The sequence below is a fragment of the Oryctolagus cuniculus genome, chromosome 6, assembly GCF_964237555.1.
Source record: "Oryctolagus cuniculus chromosome 6, mOryCun1.1, whole genome shotgun sequence".
Taxonomy (NCBI): Eukaryota; Metazoa; Chordata; class Mammalia; order Lagomorpha; family Leporidae; genus Oryctolagus; species Oryctolagus cuniculus.
The window spans coordinates 96949380-96971895 of NC_091437.1; the positions used below are offsets into that span (position 1 = coordinate 96949380).

The 22516-nt window shown below is 41.7% G+C and overlaps 1 protein-coding gene across 25 annotated transcripts in view; it reads right to left on the bottom strand.

The window, feature by feature from the left end:
• Positions 1-22516, bottom strand: part of EYA1 (EYA transcriptional coactivator and phosphatase 1) — a 372680-nt gene that overhangs the window by 113549 nt on the left and 236615 nt on the right. For 6 of the 25 annotated variants that reach the window (XM_017341392.3, XM_017341390.3, XM_070075156.1 and 3 more), the window contains 3 exons: positions 10121-10190; positions 9657-9802; positions 5883-6020 (listed from right to left, as the gene is read on the bottom strand). In XM_017341392.3, coding sequence (XP_017196881.1) covers positions 5883-6020; positions 9657-9802; positions 10121-10190 — 354 coding nt within the window. The remainder of the gene's footprint in view (positions 1-5882; positions 6021-9656; positions 9803-10120; positions 10191-22516) is intronic. The other 19 variants (XM_070075166.1, XM_070075167.1, XM_070075168.1 and 16 more) reach the window with 5 other exon arrangements.

Genomic DNA, 22516 nt, shown 5'->3' on the forward strand with positions numbered 1-22516 from the left:
CAAATAATTAGTGCACCAAGAGAATTTTCCAAGGATCCTTCAGCAAAGATGAAAGCAATTAGATTTATTTCATTCATGGGCAAATGAAAACTTCATCCCTGTTTGGCTTAAAATGCACGTGCTGGATTCAGAAACTCACCTGTGGTGACAGGAGCATTGAATGCTGGGGCCACAAGGGTCAGAAAGACTACCTGAATCAGATTAGGGCACAAAACTGGCTCTCTTTATGAAGCTTGGCTGTGGCAAAATGGCCACGAAATGCCAAATAAATCTGTTATTTAAGAGTGTGAAAACAGACAGGGCTCAGAGATAAGTTCTCTAAAATTTTTGTCTTGACTTTCGTAAGCTGGTATTAACTAGTTACACTAGTTAGATAGCTAACTAGTCATATTGTTAACTAGTTACAGTCGTATAGCTCGCCTTGGTTTTAAAGATAAGCCCGTACTCCAGAGAAATAAAAGCACGCATACATCTACATATATTTTCTGCAGTTTTCTCCAGGAGGTTCCCCTGCATGAGCTGTGACTTAGGGTGTAATGCCACACAACTTTCTCCACTTTAATTCTGAGCAGCCATCCTTGAGTCATCCTTGACATTCTACAAACTAAATAAATTGGCAATTTTATGACTTCTTCAGGACTTTCAGGTTTTCATCCTTTGGTCATCCTGGATTGTAAAAGACTGAATGAGATGACATGTGACACAATTAGAATAGCCCATGGCACACCAAAAACACCCAGTGAGCGTCTGCAGTGACTCTGCTTTGGTGGATGGGCGCTAGGGATACTCACAACCCAACCCTCTGAGCTGAAGAATCCGGCATGCAAATGGCTGTCATCTCCTCTCCTCCCACCCACTCCTTGCACTTGAAGTAGGGATGTGACTGCAGGTGTTACCAAGGCAGGAGGACGTGGGTGACCCCTCATTCTTCCCCAGAGAGCCGAGTGCTTTTCCTACTTAGAATCTCTTCTGCGCTTGCTGCCACTCCCACTATCTGCCACCTCTGTCACCAGCAACGGCTTTCCCTCTCCTCATATTTTCTTCAAGCTCCTGCCTGCTTCCATTTATCACTTGTACTTTTCCTTTGTTGTGTACAAAAAGCTTGTGCTTTGTTGATGGTAATTTTCCTTCCATGCCAGCACTTAAGTTAGATCTGGCTCTATTTTTTTTTTTTGCTATTTTTATTTCATTATTTCATTACTGCGTTCTTAGAATATTTCACATGTGTTAGAATTTTTCTATATATGTATATATTTAGTCATACACATTTAATTATTAAATTGTTTCATATATACATATGCATACACACATACACATAAAGAACCCCTGCTCCTGGGGAAATAGGAGGGACGGAGCATTTAGGTCACACTTCCTAATCTGGAGCTACTCCAGAAAGCTGGATTATAATAATAACTAAAACAGTAATAGCCACATTACCACCACAGTGAGGACAACAACAATGAACACAACCATCGAGTGCTTTTTAGGATGTACCATGTGTTGCTAAGAGTGATTTACACAGACACTCTCCACTATATCTCACACACTCAAGACACTCAAGAGAAGGGGAAAGAGGGGTGAGGAAACCATCTCCCTTGCCGAAGGCCCACAGACATCAGTGGCAGAACCGTGCACAGGAGTCTGATTCCAGCCCCTGCACTCTTTTTTTTTTTTTTTTTTTTTTTTTTTGACAGGCAGAGTAGACAGTGAGAGAGAGAGACAGAGAGAAAGGTCTTCCTTTGCCGTTGGTTCACCCTCCAATGGCCGCCGCTGCAGCCGGCGCACCGCGCTGATCCTGGCAGGAGCCAGGAGCCAGGTGCTTTTCCTGGTCTCCCATGGGGTGCAGGGCCCAAGCACCTGGGCCATCCTCCACTGCACTCCCTGGCCATAGCAGAGAGCTGGCCTGGAAGAGGGGGAACCGGGACAGAATCCGGCGCCCCAACCGGGACTAGAACCCGGTGTGCCGGCGCCGCAAGGTGGAGGATTAGCCTATTGAGCCACGGCGCCGGCTCATAGCCCCTGCACTCTTGTGCGTACTCTAAGATCTCACAGCACCTTTAGTCCAGACCCAGGGTCTGAGCAAACCAAAGGGCTGATCACCACAAACTCCCTTTAAACGAAATGGATTAACACTGAATGGAAGCACACACATTTCACTCAAATTTCTTTGAGTCAGCTGGACTATGAGACTGTTTCTTTTGTCACTATGAAAGCCTAAAATTATTAAATTGCAGCAGCTACATCTGTGAATAACTAATCATCACACCTTATATTTTAAAGGTTGAAAATATCTTCCTAGAGAAAAAGTTGGGCGAAGATATCCTCAGGTAACTATCCTATACCCTCATTCGGGATTCTAAAGAGTTTCAGTTGCTACAGGATGAAACGGATGTAGGCACAAATCATGGTTATTCACTGAGGATTACTATAATTTTAATTTTAAAAATAATTTGATATTTTAGAAATATTAGAAGGTCATCTATTAAAAATACATTCAAAGATCAACAAACTTCCACAGCTAAGTACACAAAACCACTAAATAATGGTAAAAAAAAAAAAAACCTTTCACATGGCATTTAATCTTTAAAAAATACATATTAATCAAAATGTAAGTATATACCCAAATGTGGCCATATAAATTCTACATCATATTCGAGCATGTACAGTGCAAACCTGGTAAGGCCAGACACAATAAAACATAGGGGTAGAAAACTGACTCCTTAACTGGTGCTACACATGTCCTTATTTCTTATCAAAAATAAAGACCCATTCTCCTCCAAATTAACTTCCTTTTGTCTTCCTTCATTACTGCTCTGCCCTAAGCTATGACAGTATCACATTCAGTTAGCTGGTTAGTACTCTTAGAGACTGTTTCTACTACTGCATACACTTTAGATCAGGGAGAAGACCAAAGAAAAAGTTAACTCTCATGTGCAGCATTTCTCAAACTATCAGGTCCAGGACCAACCTGCCCACCCCTAGTCTGACACAGACTGACAACTGAACAATATACAGTAATACAGTAACACCCCATTACCAAAACAATGAAAAAGACAAGAGGTAGAGAATAGATCTTTTTTTTTTTTTTTTGGACAGGCAGAGCTAGTGAGAGAGACAGACAGAAAGATCTTCCTTCCATTGGTTCACCCTCAAAATGGCGCTTCCTCCTGGTCTCCCATGCGGGTGCAGGGCCCAAGCACTTGGGCCATCCTCCACTGCACTCCAGGGCCACAACAGAGAGCTGGACTGGAAGAGGGGCAACCAGGACAGAATCCAGTGCCCCAACCGGGACTAGAACCCGGGGTACCGGTGCTGCAGGTAGAGGATTAGCCTAATGAGCCATGGTGCCAGCCCAGATCTCTCATTTTTAAAATGCACCACTTGATTTAACAAACATGAAATTTACTACTGAAAGTTTCTAAATGTTCAGTCTCCACTTCTGTACTTAGCTCCTGGTGCACTGGTGCATAGAGACTGTAACAGGACGCAGGCCTGGCAACCACGCGTTAGCGCCCTGCATCTGCCCCCTTCTCACATTCAGCACCTGCTTCTCTCCAAAGGTACCTGATGCCCAGGGGACAAGAGAGCCCACTGTGGCACTCTGTCTATTTCCCTCAGCTCCTGAAGGAATCGGCAAGTGCGCTAATTTACTCTCTATCTCTCGACAAGAACGAAAATTCCATGAGCAAGCAGACCTCGTCTGCCTTATGTCCCGTTTCATTACCAGAACCAAGGACTGTTTAATTCATTAATGTAGTCTCTCCTTCACTTCTTGCTCTTTTCACCCCTTTACTCAATTGATATTCAACATGTGTAGAAACACAGTTCTTTTCCAAGACAGCTTAAAAGTTTTTGGAATTCGGCACATAAGCAACATCCTTCTAACAAGAAATGCTGTCTGCTAGGAGATGGTTTTTATTTTGTAGCTACCAAATATATAAAAACTTTATTACATAGGCCTTTTTATACCCCAGGCAAAACCAAATGTGGAAAGATTAATGGAAGGGAGGATGTTTGACCTAACAGTTAAGACACCGCTTCGGACCCCTGCATTCCACGTCAGAGAGCCTGGGTTCAAGTTCCTGGCTCTGCTCCCAATTACACACTCTTGCCAATGTGCATCCTGGAAGGCAGCAGGCAGAGTTCAAGTGGTTGGGTCCCTGCCACATACATCAGAAATATGGACTGAGTTCCAGGTTTGTGGCTTCGGCCTGGCCCAGTCCTGGCACTTGGGGAATAAGCCAGTGGATGGGAGATCTGCCTCTGCCTATCTGTTTCTCTTCCCCTGTGTGTGTGTGTGTGTGTGTGTGCATGTCTGCTTTTCAAACAAAAACAAAATGAATAGTTTTTCTTACAAAAGAAAATATTAATGGACCTTTCACTATGAATCTCTAGTATGTTGTATAGAAAAAAAACCTTAAAATGATAAACTGGAAATATATTTGTAAAATAGTATTAAAGCTTAAGAAATAATATGACAGAAATGAAAGGAAAATGCTTTAACATCTTAGTTTTAAAAAGGTGTATAAAAACAACAATAAAATCTTGAATGTACCCAAATGACAACTTTTTCCAACTAAGATATTATCCAATGTGTATACTCTAATATATAGCTTTTGTTTCTGTAGATATATGAGAAATTCTGAATTAATGAAAGATAGTTTACCTAGAAATTCCACACTTGAACTCATCCAAAGAAAACAAAGATGTGGATAAGATATGCATACCATTGCTCTAGATATCAGTAATATGGAATTATTTAAATAAGATATACCATGCAGCCATTAAAAGATGCTATAAAAATAAAGATGTGAAAAGATGTTTACAAATATATTTGTTACTGAAAGTTGCAGGTACTGCTATATCATATGGTACAAACCCAAACTGTACATCTAGATGATATGTCAAAATGATGATAATACTTGTATAGGATATATGATCATAATTAGTTTTACTTCTCTACATTCTCCAATTTACCTGCAATGAATACAGTATTAATTAAATGACAAACAAGATGAAAGAAATGAGAAGATAAAAAACAGAAAAGGAACCCCTTTAATCAAAAAGTGGTAATCAGGGCTCTAATGAAATTATGACATAACTTTATTAAAAAGCTGAATAGAATCATTACACTGATTTGTAGTTTAAAAAAAAAGATATTAGGAGTGTTTAAATTATGTGAGAATGATTCTCAAGCACTCCACACACACATTCACGTGGCAACAACGTGCTAATTACAAGTAATGTCTCTGTATTCTTGAAAACAGTTTTGACAGTGTGAATTTTCAGTTGTCATTCCATTCGACTTCCACTTAATACTGTTTTGTCTGTAACTTCAAAAACAATGGAATGGATCTGGGAGGCATTTTCTTGAGGATCACTGGGTGGCTGTGAATTTGATCTACTAGTATTTGGTAGAGCAGGAAGTCAACACGCATCACATGCTCTATTTCTAGATTGCCCTGCTCCAACCTCTACCCCATAATAAAAAGGAAGAAACTATAGTCCTGTTAGAAGATTGCTTGTTAATGCCACGTGCAGCAGTGTTCAGTGTTCAGCCACATCAGAACCTTTTCTGGGGTTGCCTTTTTCATTTTTTATTAATGAAAAACACAAAACTTCAGTTTCACAAAAAAAAAAATGTAGACCTTTTTGAAAACAACCTCACAGACATTTAAGTCTAAGCTTTTAATGCCATAAATATGAACATTTAGGCCACAGAGTAGGTACGAGAAAAGCAAATGAGAAGGGGGCAGGTGCCTCTAAGCCCAGATCAGTAGTCTTCATCATCCGCTAGCTCACAGAACAGCAGAATGTACTTTAAAAATTAACTGTCAGCCTATAGACTGCAGGAAACTAGCAATGTCAGGAGGTATACACACCTTGCATCTGGTAGCTGTATGGTGCCTGTCCAGGTTGAGGGGTACCGAAGCTCGTGCCATAGCTGAGAAATCCCGTCTGTCCGGGCGACTGAGACTGGGACAATCCACCTTCAGTCTTGATGCCTGCCCACAATGCACCTAAATCAGTTAGTGACAGCTTATCTATCTGTTCATTTCCAGAAGCTGGTAAATAGACAAAAACATGTGCTCTCACAACTGTTTCATCACAAATGCTTCCCAATCTCATCTCACTAATAACGGGTTAATATGCTTAATGAAATATTATAAAGTACAAGTTCAATTTTTAAAACTACCCAGATCATTACAGATTTGAATGCCTGTTCACATTTTTCTCTTGATTTTCTGCATCTAACTTTCTATAAAATAGAACTCCACTGGCATACAGCATTTCTATATTTCCTTTTGTTCTGTTGCAAGAGTTGAAGATCTTCGAAGCCAAGACATGGCCATAATTAAATGTTAGCTAAACTCTTCCAAAGCTGCTGTGCTGACTAGTGTCAAAATCAAAATCATATTTTTCCAAAGACTGATTAGAGCCTGTAGGCTTATAGCATTCTTTCTCTTTCTCCCTTATTCTTTCTCCCACAAAGCTGGTTTGCACACACAATGCATTTTGAAGTCGGAGTAAACAATACTGGGCCCGGAACTAAGCAACTAACGAGGAAACCTCCTGAATATCTAGATCCTACCAGAAAGTAAGCAGAAACTGAAGAACTGAATCCTGTAAACCAGCATAGTGACTTGTAAACAAGTAAATGGTCTTCTTATCCCTTTTAGTTTAAATACTCACATGCAATTGTTCAGAATGTCCTCTAGAGCACACACTTTGTTCTTATCATATGGTAACAGAAAAAATGACCTGTGGCCCCCAAATGCCTCCCCAAGCACCAGGCTGACCTCCTGAGCTCAGGACATGCATTTGTCAGCACCCGGGCCCAGGGCTCAACTCTGGATCATAATTGAAGACAGTCATGAAAGTTTACAACTCTCCTGAATTCCCACAGAGGACCGAGAGCAAACTTCTGCCAAGGGAAGTCAGACTTTAATAATTTTGCTTTGCACTTGAGATAAATGATATCGTTAGGATCTTGAATACACAGTAGGCTCACTCTGTATTTCCATTTTAGGGGAACTTCATCACTAGCATGAAGTTAGGAAGAATCTGACTCTTGGCTAAGAGAGTCTACTCTAAGTGCTAGGGAATCTCTAAGCAAGTTCATGATGACCTTAACACTCAAGTCTGAATACAACCTTTTTTTTAAAAAAAAATATGGTTTTCCTTATACAGGCAATTGCAAACCAGTGAGTTACCCATGCATACAAACTGTCCCCAGGAACACATCTACCCAAGACAGCTGGTTTGATGGCTCCAGAAACTCCCTTTCTTTCCATGCTGTCACCCAGGGGATTTTCCCCCTTCTCTTTCCACTTGAGGCTATACTGATCTGCTCCCAGCTTTCCCCTGTACCATCTGTTTTTACCCTGGAGGTTCAGAAAGTGAACCTTTGTGATAAGAACACATAAAGCCAAGTAGGAAGAGATAGAAAACCCCCGTAGCCACACTGGTGTCTACGGCTTCTACCCACAGGTGACAAACTCATTTCACTGAATGGACTCCAAGCAGACCCAGCAAGGAATAGAATGAATGTTCTTCCTGACTGATTTGTCATTTTCTCTATAAAAAGATATGCCTACCTTTTTTTACAGGGCCCAAGGAAAATGTCTGGGGCACAATTCCTTGGGGGAAATCTGCTAAAATAATCTGGGCCTGGACTATCAGCAGTGAGTGAACATGTTAAACTACTTGCTCTCCCTTCATGAATAAGCAAAGGAAGAGAAGGCTGCCACATGTTCAATACACTGACCCCAGAAAAATGAAGCTTGTGAGCCACAGCACTGAGTGTGGCTCTTATACTCAGAGCCCAGAAAAAGAAGAAAGCGAATCATCAGGAAAGTGCTAAGGACTGAGAGTTATTCCCAGGAGACTAACTAGCACGGAAAGCTCTGGAGCCCACACCCTTACCCTGACCTCACCATCACCACCTTCCCAATCCCAACCTCTCGTATTAAAATCCCCATCCTCTCTCTGTTAGGTCTGATTCTATTCTCAGACCCTCCACTCATCCCATCCTCCTGGAACAGCTATTTCAGACAACAAGAACATTCATGAATGCTTGGATCAGGAAGTCTCTACTTCACAGCTCAGAAATTGGCAAAGGAGGGAACCCAGGCCCCACCACAGCTGAAAGGGGGAGCGAAAACAAGCAGAAGACAGGAGGTGTGTGGCTGGCAGCCAAGGCACTGACAGGGGTGGCCCCTCCCGTGCCAGCTTCCATAGGCTGACAGTACTTAGGGACCGTGTGTACTGGGAAAGACTTGTACACTTCAAATAATCACCTTACAGACACACTCAGAATGTAAACTGGGGACTGTCTTGACAGGATGGAAGTTGTGCAATTCAATCACAGATTCTTTTCCCTCTTTTATCCCAAGAATAGCTTAAAAGCAAATGACAGATAAATGTGACTTGCAAATAATACTATTATAGATACTATGAATGAAAGTGATAGAAATGAGAGGTAATTTTAGGAAGTCCATCTTGAGGCTGTTTCTGAAGTCTACTTTGAGAACACCTAACTAAGTAATCTTCAGTTCTGATAATTTTGGAATAAAACCAGAAAACCTGAAGTTATACATAATTTAGATTTTTATTTCTATTGATTTTATAAGAAGTCTATACATAATCAGTTTTATTTGGGGGTCAAAGAGAATTAAAAAGAATAAAATTACTTGCCTTCTAATTGTTAACAAAATGCTTAATGGGTCTTAATTTTTTTCTGCAGAATTTATTATGGTAGGAAAGGGTAGTATAAAACAATACCAACAGAAATAGAATACTCATTACAGTTAATCCTGTACAACAGACACAGAATTACACACTCAACCAGTCCCTTCCTTCTAAAGGTCCACATAATGTTTACTGATCATTTGTTTTATTTTGTTCTTTATAAATGCCAATAATTCATGTGTTTCTTTTAGTTCAATCTGTTTAAAACTGCAATTGCCATTCAACTGATGAAAACTTAGGAAATTCTAAGGCCTCTGTGATTAAACGTGGGGATTTTGCTGGCTTTCTGTTTAATTTACAGGTATTGACCCTGTAAAGGAGTGAGTTAAATGACACCAAGATAAAGATAATCTCCAGGTGGGAAGAAACAAATGGTGAAAGGAGCCTTAAATGTTTCCTGATTGGGCCTTTTCAGAGCAGCCAGGCCAGGCGCTGGTATGTAGATCACTTTTCCTAATGGCTGATAATGGTGAAATTCGATAACACTACCACCCTCAAGTTTAGAGCAAAAGTTTGTTGAATTCCACTTGTACTTCCCCAATCATAGCTGGGCATCTGATAAATAGGAAATGGATCTGTACCCCCAAAGACTTCAATGGCAGAAGTTTTATCACAAATAAGCACAGAAATGCTTTGAATTCCAGAGCCAACCACTCAAATGGCAAATTCAGAGTTGAGATATGGATGGAGAAAACTGAGAGCAAGAGGGCACATAAACCACGCAACCTGCTCACACGGCTCTCACCCCAACACAAGGAGCCGCCATTCTCACAATGCTCATTAGAAGCAGACACAACAGGTGACGACACTTTCTCTGGCCCATCGAGGTTGACAGTCTTCAAGCGCCACTCAAAAACACGCATGCGCACTAGATAACAGCGCTCTTCCAACACGGGATGACTCACCATATGAGGAAATTCCGTACGGCTGTCCTGGCTGTGGGTATGTGGCGTAGGCTGTAGCTTGTTGCATTCCTGTGGTAAACTGTGTTTGCCCATATGCAGCCATAGTTTGTGAGGAAGGGGTAGGGAGAATATGTGGGTATGGTCTGCTATTTGTCAGAAATGACAGAAAATAGAAAGCCCATGCATTAGATGGAAACATGCAAGGTCACCAATTAACAACCACATCACAAATTCCAGTTAAAGATCGTATCTTAAAGTAAAACTTCCAAACACAATAGACAAAACGCTGGACTACTTCAAGGTTTCTACTTGATGATGCTCAGAATACATTTGTGTAAATCTATGCGAATCTATGCAATGCACTTTCATTTAAATCAAGATGTTGCAAGTGGGCACAGACATGACCTGATATAAGGTGTGAGTCTACTGAGGAAAGCTATTTACCGAGAGAAAACGTATCTTACTTGGACGGATAGATCTGTGGTGGAGAGAACTGGGGAGTTGGTCTTGGGCTGAAGCTGCTGCTCCCAATGGCTGGAAAAAAAACACACACACACACAATAATCCAAGCAAAATGCAAAACACATAAGAAGTTATGTTATATTTTGATCTATCAGTTCATTTATATGAAATTTCAGATAATTGACCTTTGTGACCCCATAAATGGTCATTTTGTGTGAGTCCACCTTACAGAAAGTGAAACCATGAAAAGGAACCAATGGGAACTGACGAAGTGGCTCTCACTTGAAACGAACTCTTACAAAACACAGTTGCAGTCATCTTAAGTACCTGTCAGCATGCTGATGGTTCTTACAGTGGCGAAACTTTCTTGTCCCAGGAATCCCCGCTACTATTTGGGAAGACTTGTGGGAAAGGGGAGGTATGAAGCTGATTTTAGGGTTGGGCAGGGGCCTGATAGGTCACCTGGCCTATTGTCTGTGCCCAGCAGGAACCCACAACCCCCAGCCCCTATTAGCAAGGAACCTGTTCTAATCTTCTCTCAGCTGAATAGAAATAAGATTCTCATTTGCCTGTGTTGATTTTGCAATGTGTTTTAGCAAAAAATGCATTCCTATAACTATCTTAAATTTCTCAAGTTGCAAGCTAAACTTGTTTTTTCTTGTGCTGCATTGGGTGTTATATGTGCTTACCTTCAAACTTCAGGTAAGAATACTTTTTTTTCTTTTAAATAAAAGAGAAGTATGCAAGTATTGAAGCAGAACTTAAATTCTTTTAATCACATTTACTTGAGTCATTGTGTTTCAGAAATGCACCCAACTTCTCCATGAAACATTTTTTTCACCCTCATTCTGAACTTAAAAAAAAAATACTTTAATTAACAAAAGGTCTTACAAATGATAGTTCTCAGCTTTTTTCTTTGTGAGGATAATACATCTACATCTATGTGGTATACATACTTATGTTTATGTGTGCGCTGTATGTGTATGTGTGTGTGTGTATTTTCTGCCCAAATCCTTAATCTTTTCCTGGCTAAGAGATATATACTTTGGGAGCAATTATTATAAGGTATTAAAAGTCTATATTTTTTCCTTCTGCTAGTAATAACTTCAGAGGCACTAGGATTTATTAACCATATTCTACATTGAAACCCTTTCACAAGGTCCCATGCACCTCAAATTTTACATAGTTTCCATGTTGTCCCTTCAGCACATTTCTCATATTCAATGTCCCAGCCTGTAGTTAGAACAGCAGGACAGTTAGACTGCAGTCTCAAATTCTGTGAACAATCCTTTCCGTGTAAAACCTACAGGCCCAGTAACAACAGAACAGATCTCGGTTAGTCCTGTCCTTGCAAGCTGCCAGATGCTGACCATCTGGCTGTCAGCTTGGAGAGACACAGGACGCACTGAAGAGATGGCAGGCCAACCCAGTGGGTGACTCCTGCTACCCCCGGCACACACTGAGTCCCCACTGGGTTCCAGGTGCTGTGCTAGATGCTACAGGTGCAAACTTGCAAAGACAAGTTCTGTCCGGGCCATGTGGGAAGGCTGACCCACAAACAGCCATGGGAGGATTAGCTACATACTGCAATTTATAGAAGGGGGGATTAGTGAAAGAACTTGGACTAGCAAGGACACCACTTGCCCAGGTCATCTGTGACAACCACCTCTTCCATTCCCCTTTCCTCAGCCTGAAAAGAGGCCAAGGGTCAAGTGGCTTTAACCCGCAGAGGAGCTGGAGGGGCAGGATCTTTCCTGGACAATCATAGTTAAAAATAATCCTTTGGAAATCATCAGCAAAGCCATGCAGAGCCACCAATGATGGAAGCTGCAGAAATTATTTTCCTATTGTTCTAGTTCTATGCCTATGTTTCTCAAATCATGGGTCATGACCCAGGAGACGTTCACATACTCAGCTTAATAGGCTGTACTCAGTAACTTTTTTTCAACAAACAGAATAGGAGCAATCAGAGTTATCACACAGCATAAAGCACATTTTGTGAAGCTTTGGTTTTCAGTGCATGCTAGCACATGGGTATATAAACAGAGAGAGAGATCTGGGAGGCTGCTGAGCAGCTGACTGGGCCCAGGGTCTGGAATCAGAATTTCACTTCAGCTCAGGTTCAAATCCCAACTCCTTTATGTGCTCTTAGCCAAGTGCTTCCCCTCTCAGTCTTGGTATGTTCTGCTTTCCCTCACAGGACTGTTGCAAACTCTAAAGGACACAAACTGGCATACACTGCAAAACACACAATGTTTGTGTAATAAATGTTACTTTCTCAGAGACTCACTGTCTATGATCCCAAACTTGCCTTCCATTCTGTATTTTAAAAATATTTTTAATTTATTGACTTGAGAGGCAAGGAGACAGAGAAACAGAAACAGAGCCACCATCCTCTGGTTCACTCCCCCTGATGCCCACAATGGCCAGGACCAGACTGGTTGGGGTTACAACCAGGACATGGAAACTTGATCCAAGTCTCCCACATGGGTGCCACACAGGTGGCAGTGACCCAACTATCTGGGCCATCACCTACCACCTCCTGGAGTCTGCAATGGTGGTGAGCCGGAATTGGGAGCCAGAGCCAGGAATCAAAACCAGGCACTCTGATATGGGATGCAGGCATCTTAACTGCTAGGCCAAACATCTGCCCTCTCCTATGGTTTTAATTCTATTAAACAGCATCACCATCTGTTCAGCAAAATGTGTAAGGTAGGCCTCTTTGTCTCCTTGTTATATAGGAGGAACTTGGGCCTGTCCCCCTAAGTGGAAACTAGAAACCTCAAAATTATCTCATTATTCGTCCCCTGTTGTATGACTCAGAACTCATTCACCAATCCCAACTCCAGGAATTGCCTGTTGACCCATCCTGTGCCTGCAGACTTCACCCCTGCTCTCAGGGTTCCAGTCCTGGCTCAGCTCTTGCACGTCACCTGGGTGATCCCAACAGTCATGATCCTGGCTCTGTGTTCTACACTCAGGCTACCCCTTATCTCCCAATCCTCACTATCGCTACCATGGCGATCTTTCTGAAACAGAAACTTTTCATGGCCTTTTTTCAGCTTGCAATCTTTCACCTGCTCCCATTATCCCCAGGACAAACCCCAAATTCCTTGACAAAGTATACAACATGATTCCAACTTCACCTCCCTCCTGGGCTGAGTGCTCTCCAATCATCAGGACAGCAGGGCTGCCTGTACATGCCCTGCGTCTGTCCATCTGCCTGGACTGGTTTTCATTCTAGATGCTTCTGCCCTGCTCCGATTTCCTCTGCCTCACAAACACCAACTCCGTGCAGACTCAAACACCTATTTCTTTCAGAATAATGTCTTCTGCCTCTGTATTTTCTTGGAACCCTGCAAACACTGGCACCAGAGCCTTCACCACACTGTATTGGGGTTGGAGTATTTAACAGAGTCAATGATACTTTCCTCTAACTGTGAACCTCTGGGGCCAGGGACTCACTCTCCCTAGTTTCCTGAGCACCTGAAGGGACTTGGCAGGTGGGAAGCAATCAATAAACAATATTTGTTGGGTTAAGCATGTGAGATTCAATTCACAAGCCAAGTTGGTGTTTAAAACGCAATCACTTGAAGAATGGCTCGATTATTTAAAAAAAAAATAATTAACCCAAGTTCCTTGGAAATATAAAATAAATATTATTCCAGGTGAAGTAAATGTGAAGAAGTCATGATGTTGTCCTGCTGGTAATTCTCTAATACAGGAACCTAAAATCATTGCGTAGTTCGACCACTGTATAGTAAGCAAACCTTCTGGGCTTTCCTTAAATCCAGACCCTTATAATCCCTGCACAGCCTACAGTCAAACTGCACCATCTTTTCCCTCTACATTTCCCCAAACCATCATAAAGCTTTAAACAGTAATTCAAGAACTGGGATTAATTTTAAGTTCATAGGATTGGAAAAACTTAGAGCAAAGGGCATACCACCCAGATCATCAATCAAGGTAAATAAACTGGTCCCCCTGCTATTGGTAAACACTGAATTCCACATGCCACTGAGCACTGGAACATATAGACAACCGCATCCTCTTGATATGTTTTAATATATTTGTTGCTGATTACTCTTTTCTTTCCCTGCTTCTGACATAATTTAAAGAAGTTCCCTAAGTCTTGTTGTAGGAAGGGAAAGGAAACCCAAAGTGAGCATTAATCACAAGTTAGAGAATCCTTCGCGATGATGAACAGAAATCTCAACATTAGCATGTGCTCAGTTCAGTCTCCTCTGGGGCTCCTACATCATTAATGTCAACACCATCCAGACAATCAGGTCAAAAGCCAGAAGTCATTTTTGACACTTCTCCTTCACTTGGACACACATTTTCATCATAGTCTCATTGGATCTCCCTTCAAAATAGATCCAAACTCTGACAGCTTCTCACTTCCTCTCCTCTAGTGCTCTGTTCCAATTCCCGACATTAGGGAACCAGAAAAAGCACCTGTTAGCTTTCCCACTGCAGGGGATGTGGCAGAACAAGGGCCCCACTGCTGAGCTCTGAAATCCATCCCTGCAAATACAGGGAGGCCGCGTTTCAAGGACTTCTCCCAGCCAAGGACAGGCCTCTTCCCGCGACACCTGGGACTCTACGATGCCCTTGCTGAAATGTCCTCTGACTGCAAAGCAGCTTTGGACACTTTCCCTAACTTAACCTCTCTCCCTCCCTCCCTTCCTCCTCCAACAAAATCCTGGCGGGCCTAATCCTGCCTTGGTGGCTCTTCTAGGAAGATATCAGCTAACACAGTCATCTTTCCTCTAAGCCAGGGAAATGCTGGTCTTCCTTCCTCCACAGCCCCTTTCCACTTCTCCCTCCCACATAGCATCTTCCATGCAACCAACAGGGATCTCATGAAAAGATAAATTAGACCATGCCACAGCCCCCTAGCCCTCACCTCTAAGCCCTTGGTTATCCTGCAGTCACATTTGGTTTAAGCCAAACTTACTCCCATCACATCGCCAAGATCCCTGCTCAGACAGCCTCTCCTAAGAGGCTTCCTTTCTAGAAGAGACCCCAGCCACTCTTCCACTGTATTCCTGGATCATGTTCCTTTTCTCTGCCTATTGTCAGACACAAACCCTTAACACTTATCCAAGTAAATATCTGTGTCTCTCAGATGACTGAGAACTGCATAAGAGCAGGCACCTTGTCCAAGTTTACACTGCTATATTCCCCTACCTAAACATGGCTTAGGGTAGGGTAAGGTAAGGTAAGGTAAGGTATGGTATGGTATGGTATGGTATGGTAGGTATGTATCACTGAGTGAATGAAACTTTCTAAGCTATGTCTTTTTAGGGCCAATTAAAAAAAAAAAACCCTCATTTTTGTCATTCATAATATTTTTTATTCCTCTGGAAGTAGTCCTGTTTCTATTTTAAATTTTTGATTCCACCAGATATCAATTTTGTATGGTCAACATCATCAACTGACATTTTCGTTAATAACTTAAGAATCAGGCTTTGTGGAAATGGCAGGAGCAGCAAAGATATTGAAAAGATATAATTTTCAATCCCTATGGTTCTTAAAATTTTAATTATTAACATGTTGCTTTCCTTTGATAAAGAGTAAATGAGCAAAGCATCATATTTTAAAAATATGATAAACAGTTTGGCAATTTTCAATTCAGCCATGTGCCTTGGAAAACCAACCCACCTCCTGCAGTCTCCCCACACCAGGACACCCGAGTGATTCCTGGGGTAGAGTGAGCCTCACTACCCAATCATGCTTTCAGATGCAAGGGGTCCTTAAAAGACACAGCTGGAATTGTGTACAAAGCTTGAAACTGTAAAGCAACATAGTACTGCATACATTCTATGGATTTACTTCTAAGGGTACAGCTTAAAAACTTGCCATAGGACCCCAAATCTCCTGAAGCTGGGTGGTAAAAATAGTATTTCAAGTTACAGAGGTCATATGGATAGGATCAAGTGTTAAAGTGATCATACAAATAGGATTAAGTGCTTGGTAATAACAATAGATAGCATTAAAAAGTGAGTGCTCCAACATGGGAAGCAGTCCATACAGCAGACTCTTAGAATGACAATCACCTCAAGTAGCACTCTGACCTAACAACCAATCCTTAAGGCATTCTGGTTTGGCTGAAAAGCCAGGGGGAGCATTTCAGGCATGAAAAGCCTAGACACTACGGTAAAAAAAAAAATGTTCTACATGAAGGACCTCTGTGCGTGAAATCCAGGTGGAAAGAAGTGGCCATCAAAGAAGGATGTACTTTCCTCTGAAGTGAGGAGAGAACTTCTACTTTGCTTATAGCCTTATCTAAATACTGAAGGAGTTTGTGGATTCAAAAGGCTTCCATAGCCAGGGCAGCTCACGTCAAGAGCTTCAGGCGGTCATTGACATCATACCTAAGAGTGTTAATTGTTAAATTAACAACAGGAGTCACTGTGCACTAACTTCCCATGCAGGACCTCTGTCCTCAAAGAGTTGTATGATACTTAATAGTAACACTTGTACTCAAAGAATTACTTCATTTTAGTGTATTAAGTGGAGGATATTCCTATGTAACAGAAATTATAGTTATGTCTAAGTGTTCCCAAAAGATGTATCATTCTTGGGTTCTTCTTTAAAGATAATTAAATTTCAAAAAAAAAAAAAAAGAGTGAAATTACCATCAAGATGCAATGACATCTTGTGCTTGTCTGGATTGTTGAGGAACAGCTTTTGTTCTTTTTTTTATGTTTTTTTTTTCATTCTGTTTTTTTTTTCTTTCTCTCTCTTTTTCTCCCTCATACAAAGTGTTGAACTCTTTGCCTAGAATAGAGTTGATCTTCTCTGTATAAATTTAAATGAAAATAGATCTTAGTAAAAAACAAGAGTGGGAACAGGAGAGGGAAGAGGAAGTGGTGTAGGAGTGTGTGTGGGAGGACATGTAGGGTGGGAAGAATCACATTTATGAAATGTATGCAAATAAATTTAAAAAAAAGAAAAATAAAGACACAGTGGGAGATAACTGTCACCAATAGCAGAGTGGCTCCTTTTCCTTTTTATCCTTCCAATTTTATAAAGACACCAAGAATAGTCAACACAGATTTTTTTAAGTAGATGTGGATTTTTAAGCTGTCATGGGGAATGCAGTAGGAGCAGTGACCTCACAGTTCAACTCCAGTTTGGAGATAAAGGCTTGGAGACTTCTTTCTCCTATAAATCCTAAGTTCTGCTCAGAGCCATTTCAATATGCCACAAGTTTCATTCTTTACTCAAAGAAAAAGAAAAAAAAAGTGATGGGGGAAGGGAGAAGAGGAAGAGTTGGGGAGGGGGAGAGAAAACAAAGAAAAAGAGAGGGAGAGAAAAGGGAAAGGAGAAGAAAATATAAGACAATAAAAGAATATCCAGAGACCAGAGTTGCGGTGGAACAAGTAAAGCCACCACAGGCAATGCAGGGGTTCTGTATGGGTGTCAGTTCCTGTCCCAGCTGCTCTACCTCTAATCCAGCTCCCTCTTGATGGCCCGGGGAAAGCAGCGGAAGATGACCCAAGTGCTTGGGCACCTGGGAGACCTGGATGAAGCTTCTGGCTCCTGGTTTTGGCCTGGTCCAGTCCTGGCCATTGTGGCCACTTGAGGAGAGGAAGATCTCTCTGTAACTCTGCCTTTCAAATAAATAAATACATTCTTTAAAAAAAAAAAAAAACCCACATCAATGGTGCTCTGTACTTCTACTCTTCTCACTTCACTCAATTCTTTCCTCTATATCCAAAAGAAAGAATCAATATATCAAAACAAAGACCCTTTATTGCTTCAAGTTCTTCACCTAATTACCCCTCTGCCTTCAGCTAAGCTCCTCTCCAAGGCCCTTGCTTCTCCTGCATACTTTTCCCAAGTGCAGGCTGCTCATTCTCTCAGATTTCCGACACCAAAAAGACCTGAATATATTATCTCATTGTTGCTTCTTCCCAATTATCAGATTTCTGCTCTCCCATAAAACCTTTGCTTCTCTGAGATCTATCACAGCTCTTTAACACTTCCATGAATGACCCATATCCTGGACATGGCCTTGCATTCATTAAAAACTTGAGCATGCTGTACACCTCCCAACAAGCGTCAATGTTCACATCAACACTTTTCTCAATCTGCTTCGTCCCCAACTCTAGCTTCCACCTTTGATCACCAATTCAGCATCACAACCTAACTTTGTTCCTCATACCATGGTCTCCAGCCCCAGCCACAGCGACCAATTCACTCATTTACTCAAAGATTCGCTAGGCGTCTCTCATGTGCTCTACACCATGGTAGCCACTGGGACTGTGAGCATGGACAAGAAGAACAAAAGTTCTGTTCTTATACGGCTATAATTTGCCAAAAAGATAGACACTGAACAATAGTTTTTAAAGTAGTGATAAAACCCAAAGAAGGGATACAGAGAACCGAGTGTAGAAGCATATGGTGGGAGCCTTGTTGAGTTTTGGGATTAAGTAATGTACATTATCTTTTTCCAAAATTTTCATATCTTTATTCTCCTTCCACCTGTTCTAAAACCTCATCAAGACATTAAGAGATACAAGACCCCTGACATCCTTATCTTCTCTCCATTTATTAGCCCCCACTTTCTCTTTTTATCTATCCTGGATACATGGAAAATTATTTCACACAGTTCTTTTACTGATTCTCTTACTTCTCTCTCTTCATATTTCTACTTGGAAAATCTCCAATCCTGGATCAAACCAAGTATGTTTTTCCCCTGGGCTGCTAAGCCTTTGTAGGGGAAAACTGCTCCAGCATGAAGGCTCCACATGTATCAGCTCCAGTCTTGCTGGGATCCCCCAGCTCTACTGTCAACCCTGTCCTGCGGTTTTAAGCAGCCTCATGCTTCCCTACCAACCAGAGCACCTATTTCCAATTACCCTCCAACTTTTCAACCACACAGACCTATTGCTACTGTCTTTTTGAACCACTTCAGAAGAGAACACAGAAGCCATCCCTGATTCATCCACTCCTGTATCTGTTAATTCATCAGCCAATGTCTGAGTGTCTAATATGAACGAGGCACTATTCTGACGTCAGAGATACGGAGGCGAACAAAAGAAGGTAAAGTCATGCCTTCACGTGTTTTGATAGGGGTGAAGAGTCCAACAATAAACATACTGCTGATGAAAATTATAGACTTTGCAAAAGATTCTGAGTGTTATGGGGTGAGGGTAGGGAGATTCAGACTATTAGAAAGACTGGAAGCAGTAAGGAAAGTTGTGCAACACTGAGTAGGGTGGTCGGGGGAGTCCACAGAGAGAAAACACAATTCATGCACAAACTTGAAGGTGGTGAGGGCATCCAGCAGGCATATGGGAAGGGACTGAGAGTACAATTTTTGGACTCTTTATTTAATGTAGGGTTAATTTTATGAGTATAAAGTAAACTGAAAGTAGATCATTGTTAAAAATTAAGACATGGAATAAGAGAGGAATGAGGAGGAAATGTGGGAGTGTGGGCAGGAGGGAGGGTAAGAGGGGAAATATCACTAGGTTCCTAAATCTGTATATATGGATTACTTGAAATTTGTTTACCTTAAATTAAAAAAAGATAGCTGACATTTTGTCATGTCAGTAAGGTTCTCTTAATGTTTAACGTCTGGTGTACGAATCTGGGACTGGTAGAAATTCTTTCCTGCCTTCACTTCTAGTCCAACGTTCTTCCCTCTTTATAATCCCTGCTTTCATCCCATCTTCTGGGATCCCTTACACGTGCTGGATTTTCCTGAGTTCTGTCTTTAACCCTGTTGCAGCCCACTAGCTTGAACCTCCTCTACACTTTCAAAATCTCAATTGAAAATCTTTACAGAACTCCAAACCCTGCTTGACCCTCTTCAGGTAGATGTGACCTCACATTCAATAATACCTAGAGTGAGGTCACCATCATTCTTTGTCAAATATGCTGTATTTTTTAAAGATTATTTATCTGAAAGTCAGTGTTAGATAGAGAGGAAGAAACAAAGACAGACACAGATCTTCCATCTGCTGGTTCACTCCCCACGTGGCTGCAATGACTAGGGCTGAGGCAGGCCAAAGGCAGGAGCCAAGTGCTGCATTTGGGTCTCCCATACTGGTGGCAGGTGCCCAAGTACCTCCACTTCCACTTCCAAGCAATTCCATCTTCCACTGCTTTTCCCAGGCCATTAGCAGGGACCTGGATTGAAAGTGGAGCAGCTGGGACTCAATCTGACACCCAAGGGGGATGCTGGTATGGCAGGCGGTAGCTTTTACCCACTAGGCCATGATGTCGGCCACATGCTCTTTTTTTTTCAAATATGGATTTTATTTTAATTTTATTTGAAGAGGAGAGAGAGAAAGAAGAGAGAGGAGAGAGAGAGAGAGAGTTTATTCGAGAGAGACAGAGAGCTTCCATCCTGCTGGTTTGTTCCCTGAGCCAGGCCAAAGCCAGGATCTGGGGACGGAATCTGGGTCTTGGAATCAGAGCTGGGGACTCGAACACAGGCACTCCAATGGGGTGCAAGTGTTCAGAGCAGTGTCATAACCAGTGCACCAAGCAATGGCCTCAGTCATGCTCCTGTACACTGCCTACTGCTCAATTTCTTTCTCTGTCTCACTTACCCCTCATGCCATAGGTCACTGATGACTATAAGTTCTACTTCATAATACATCTAACACCCGCTTTTCTACAAACAATGTCAGTGCATTATCTCAGGCCTTCAGTGTTTCTCACTCAAATTCATAGCCACCACCCCCCAAAAAAATCTCTAACTGGTTTCTCTACTTCAGTTCATCTGACTCCATCCACCCTGCCCCTACAGTCATGATTCTGTGCTACGAATATGACCACGCAAACTTCGATGACTCCCACTGCACTTAGAGTGAAGCAAACTCTGTGCAGGTAACTCAAACTTGTTCAGACTCTGGTCCGTCTCCCCCTGCAGCCTGCACTGGAGGCTAGCACTGCACACACCAGGATGCTGACCTATTCACAGAAGCTCAGAGTTCCACACCCTCTGTGCCACAGTCTCCACCCCCAGAGCACTCCATCTGGCCCAGAATCCCCCTCGCCAGTCCTACATGTGTGGTTTTACAATTCATCTTTTAAGAGCCAGTACAGGCCAGTGCTGTGGCTCACTAGGCTAATCCTCCACTTGCGGTGCCGGCACCCCAGGTTCTAGTCCCGGTTGGGGCACCGGATTCTGTCCTGGTTGCTCCTCTTCCAGTCCAGCTCTCTGCTGTGGCCCAGGAGTGCAGTGGAGGATGGCCCAAGTGCTTGGGCCCTGCACCCGCATGAGAGACCAGGAGGAAGCACCTTCCTGCCCGCCCCACTCCACCCCAGTCTGTTGGTGCCTGCCTGGGTGTTCTTGGGGGCTCCCTGGAATCCCCTTGGCTATTAGCACATGATAGTGTGATGGTCTAGTCATTTACTCACTAGGGCCACTTCACACATCTATGAATTCATAATTGCCCCAAGCACACTGCCTGGCCAAAGTCAAATACTAGTAAATGGCTTATGAAAGAACAAGCGGCTATTATACCTTTTGTTATTCCCTCAGAACTTCCATCTGGTATCATTAGTATCAAAGCTGTATATTTGCATTTAATTTTAAATCTGCTTCACATATAATTACTTTTTGTTGTGGTGGTATTAAATAAATCATTCCGTGAGTAGACTAAACCAATACAAATTTATGAAAGTAGTGCATGTCTGATTAAAATGTTTGACAACTATAACAATTAATATTAAAAAGGATGAATAATTTCAGGAATTACCTCTGGTATAAATAGTTTTTACATGAAATACTCCTGTCTGGGTAGCTTGGCAATTCTATAATGAGATTCTCACTGTTACTTTTATTATCACAGCAACTTTCTTATCAGTAATTTCACCATGATAGATGCAAAGCTTGGATGTTTTGTTTATTAGAAGCAGATTTTACTGATGTGAAAGAAATTAATAACTAAGGAATTTAGCGCTTCTTTACAGAGTGTATTTAATTTAGATATAGGGTTGACAAGGTTGTCTCTAGGAGAATAGCTTGCTAAGTTTCCTTAATGGGTATAAGCATTCAAATTGTGCCTGAAGGAACTGGAAAAATGAGCAAATGAAAGAGAAAGGGGAAGGAATCATTAGCATAATAATTTAGTAGAACAAAGGGAATAAAACAAAATCCCTTTATCTACTTTATTAGATACCAATATTTTTAGCAAATACTTCTTTACACTGAATGAAAACACCAGAATTGCAAACATGTAACTCTAAGAAAAGGTGTACTTTGTATAAAAAGGCATAAAAAGCCTGAACACATGGATAAGGGTACTCCAAAAAGTTCATGGAAAAATGAAATTGAAGATAGGCTAATTTTGATGCCTAGTTTTCCCCAACATAGTCTCCAGAACTTTTTGAAGACCCCTTGAATGCATCAATAGGTATATATATAT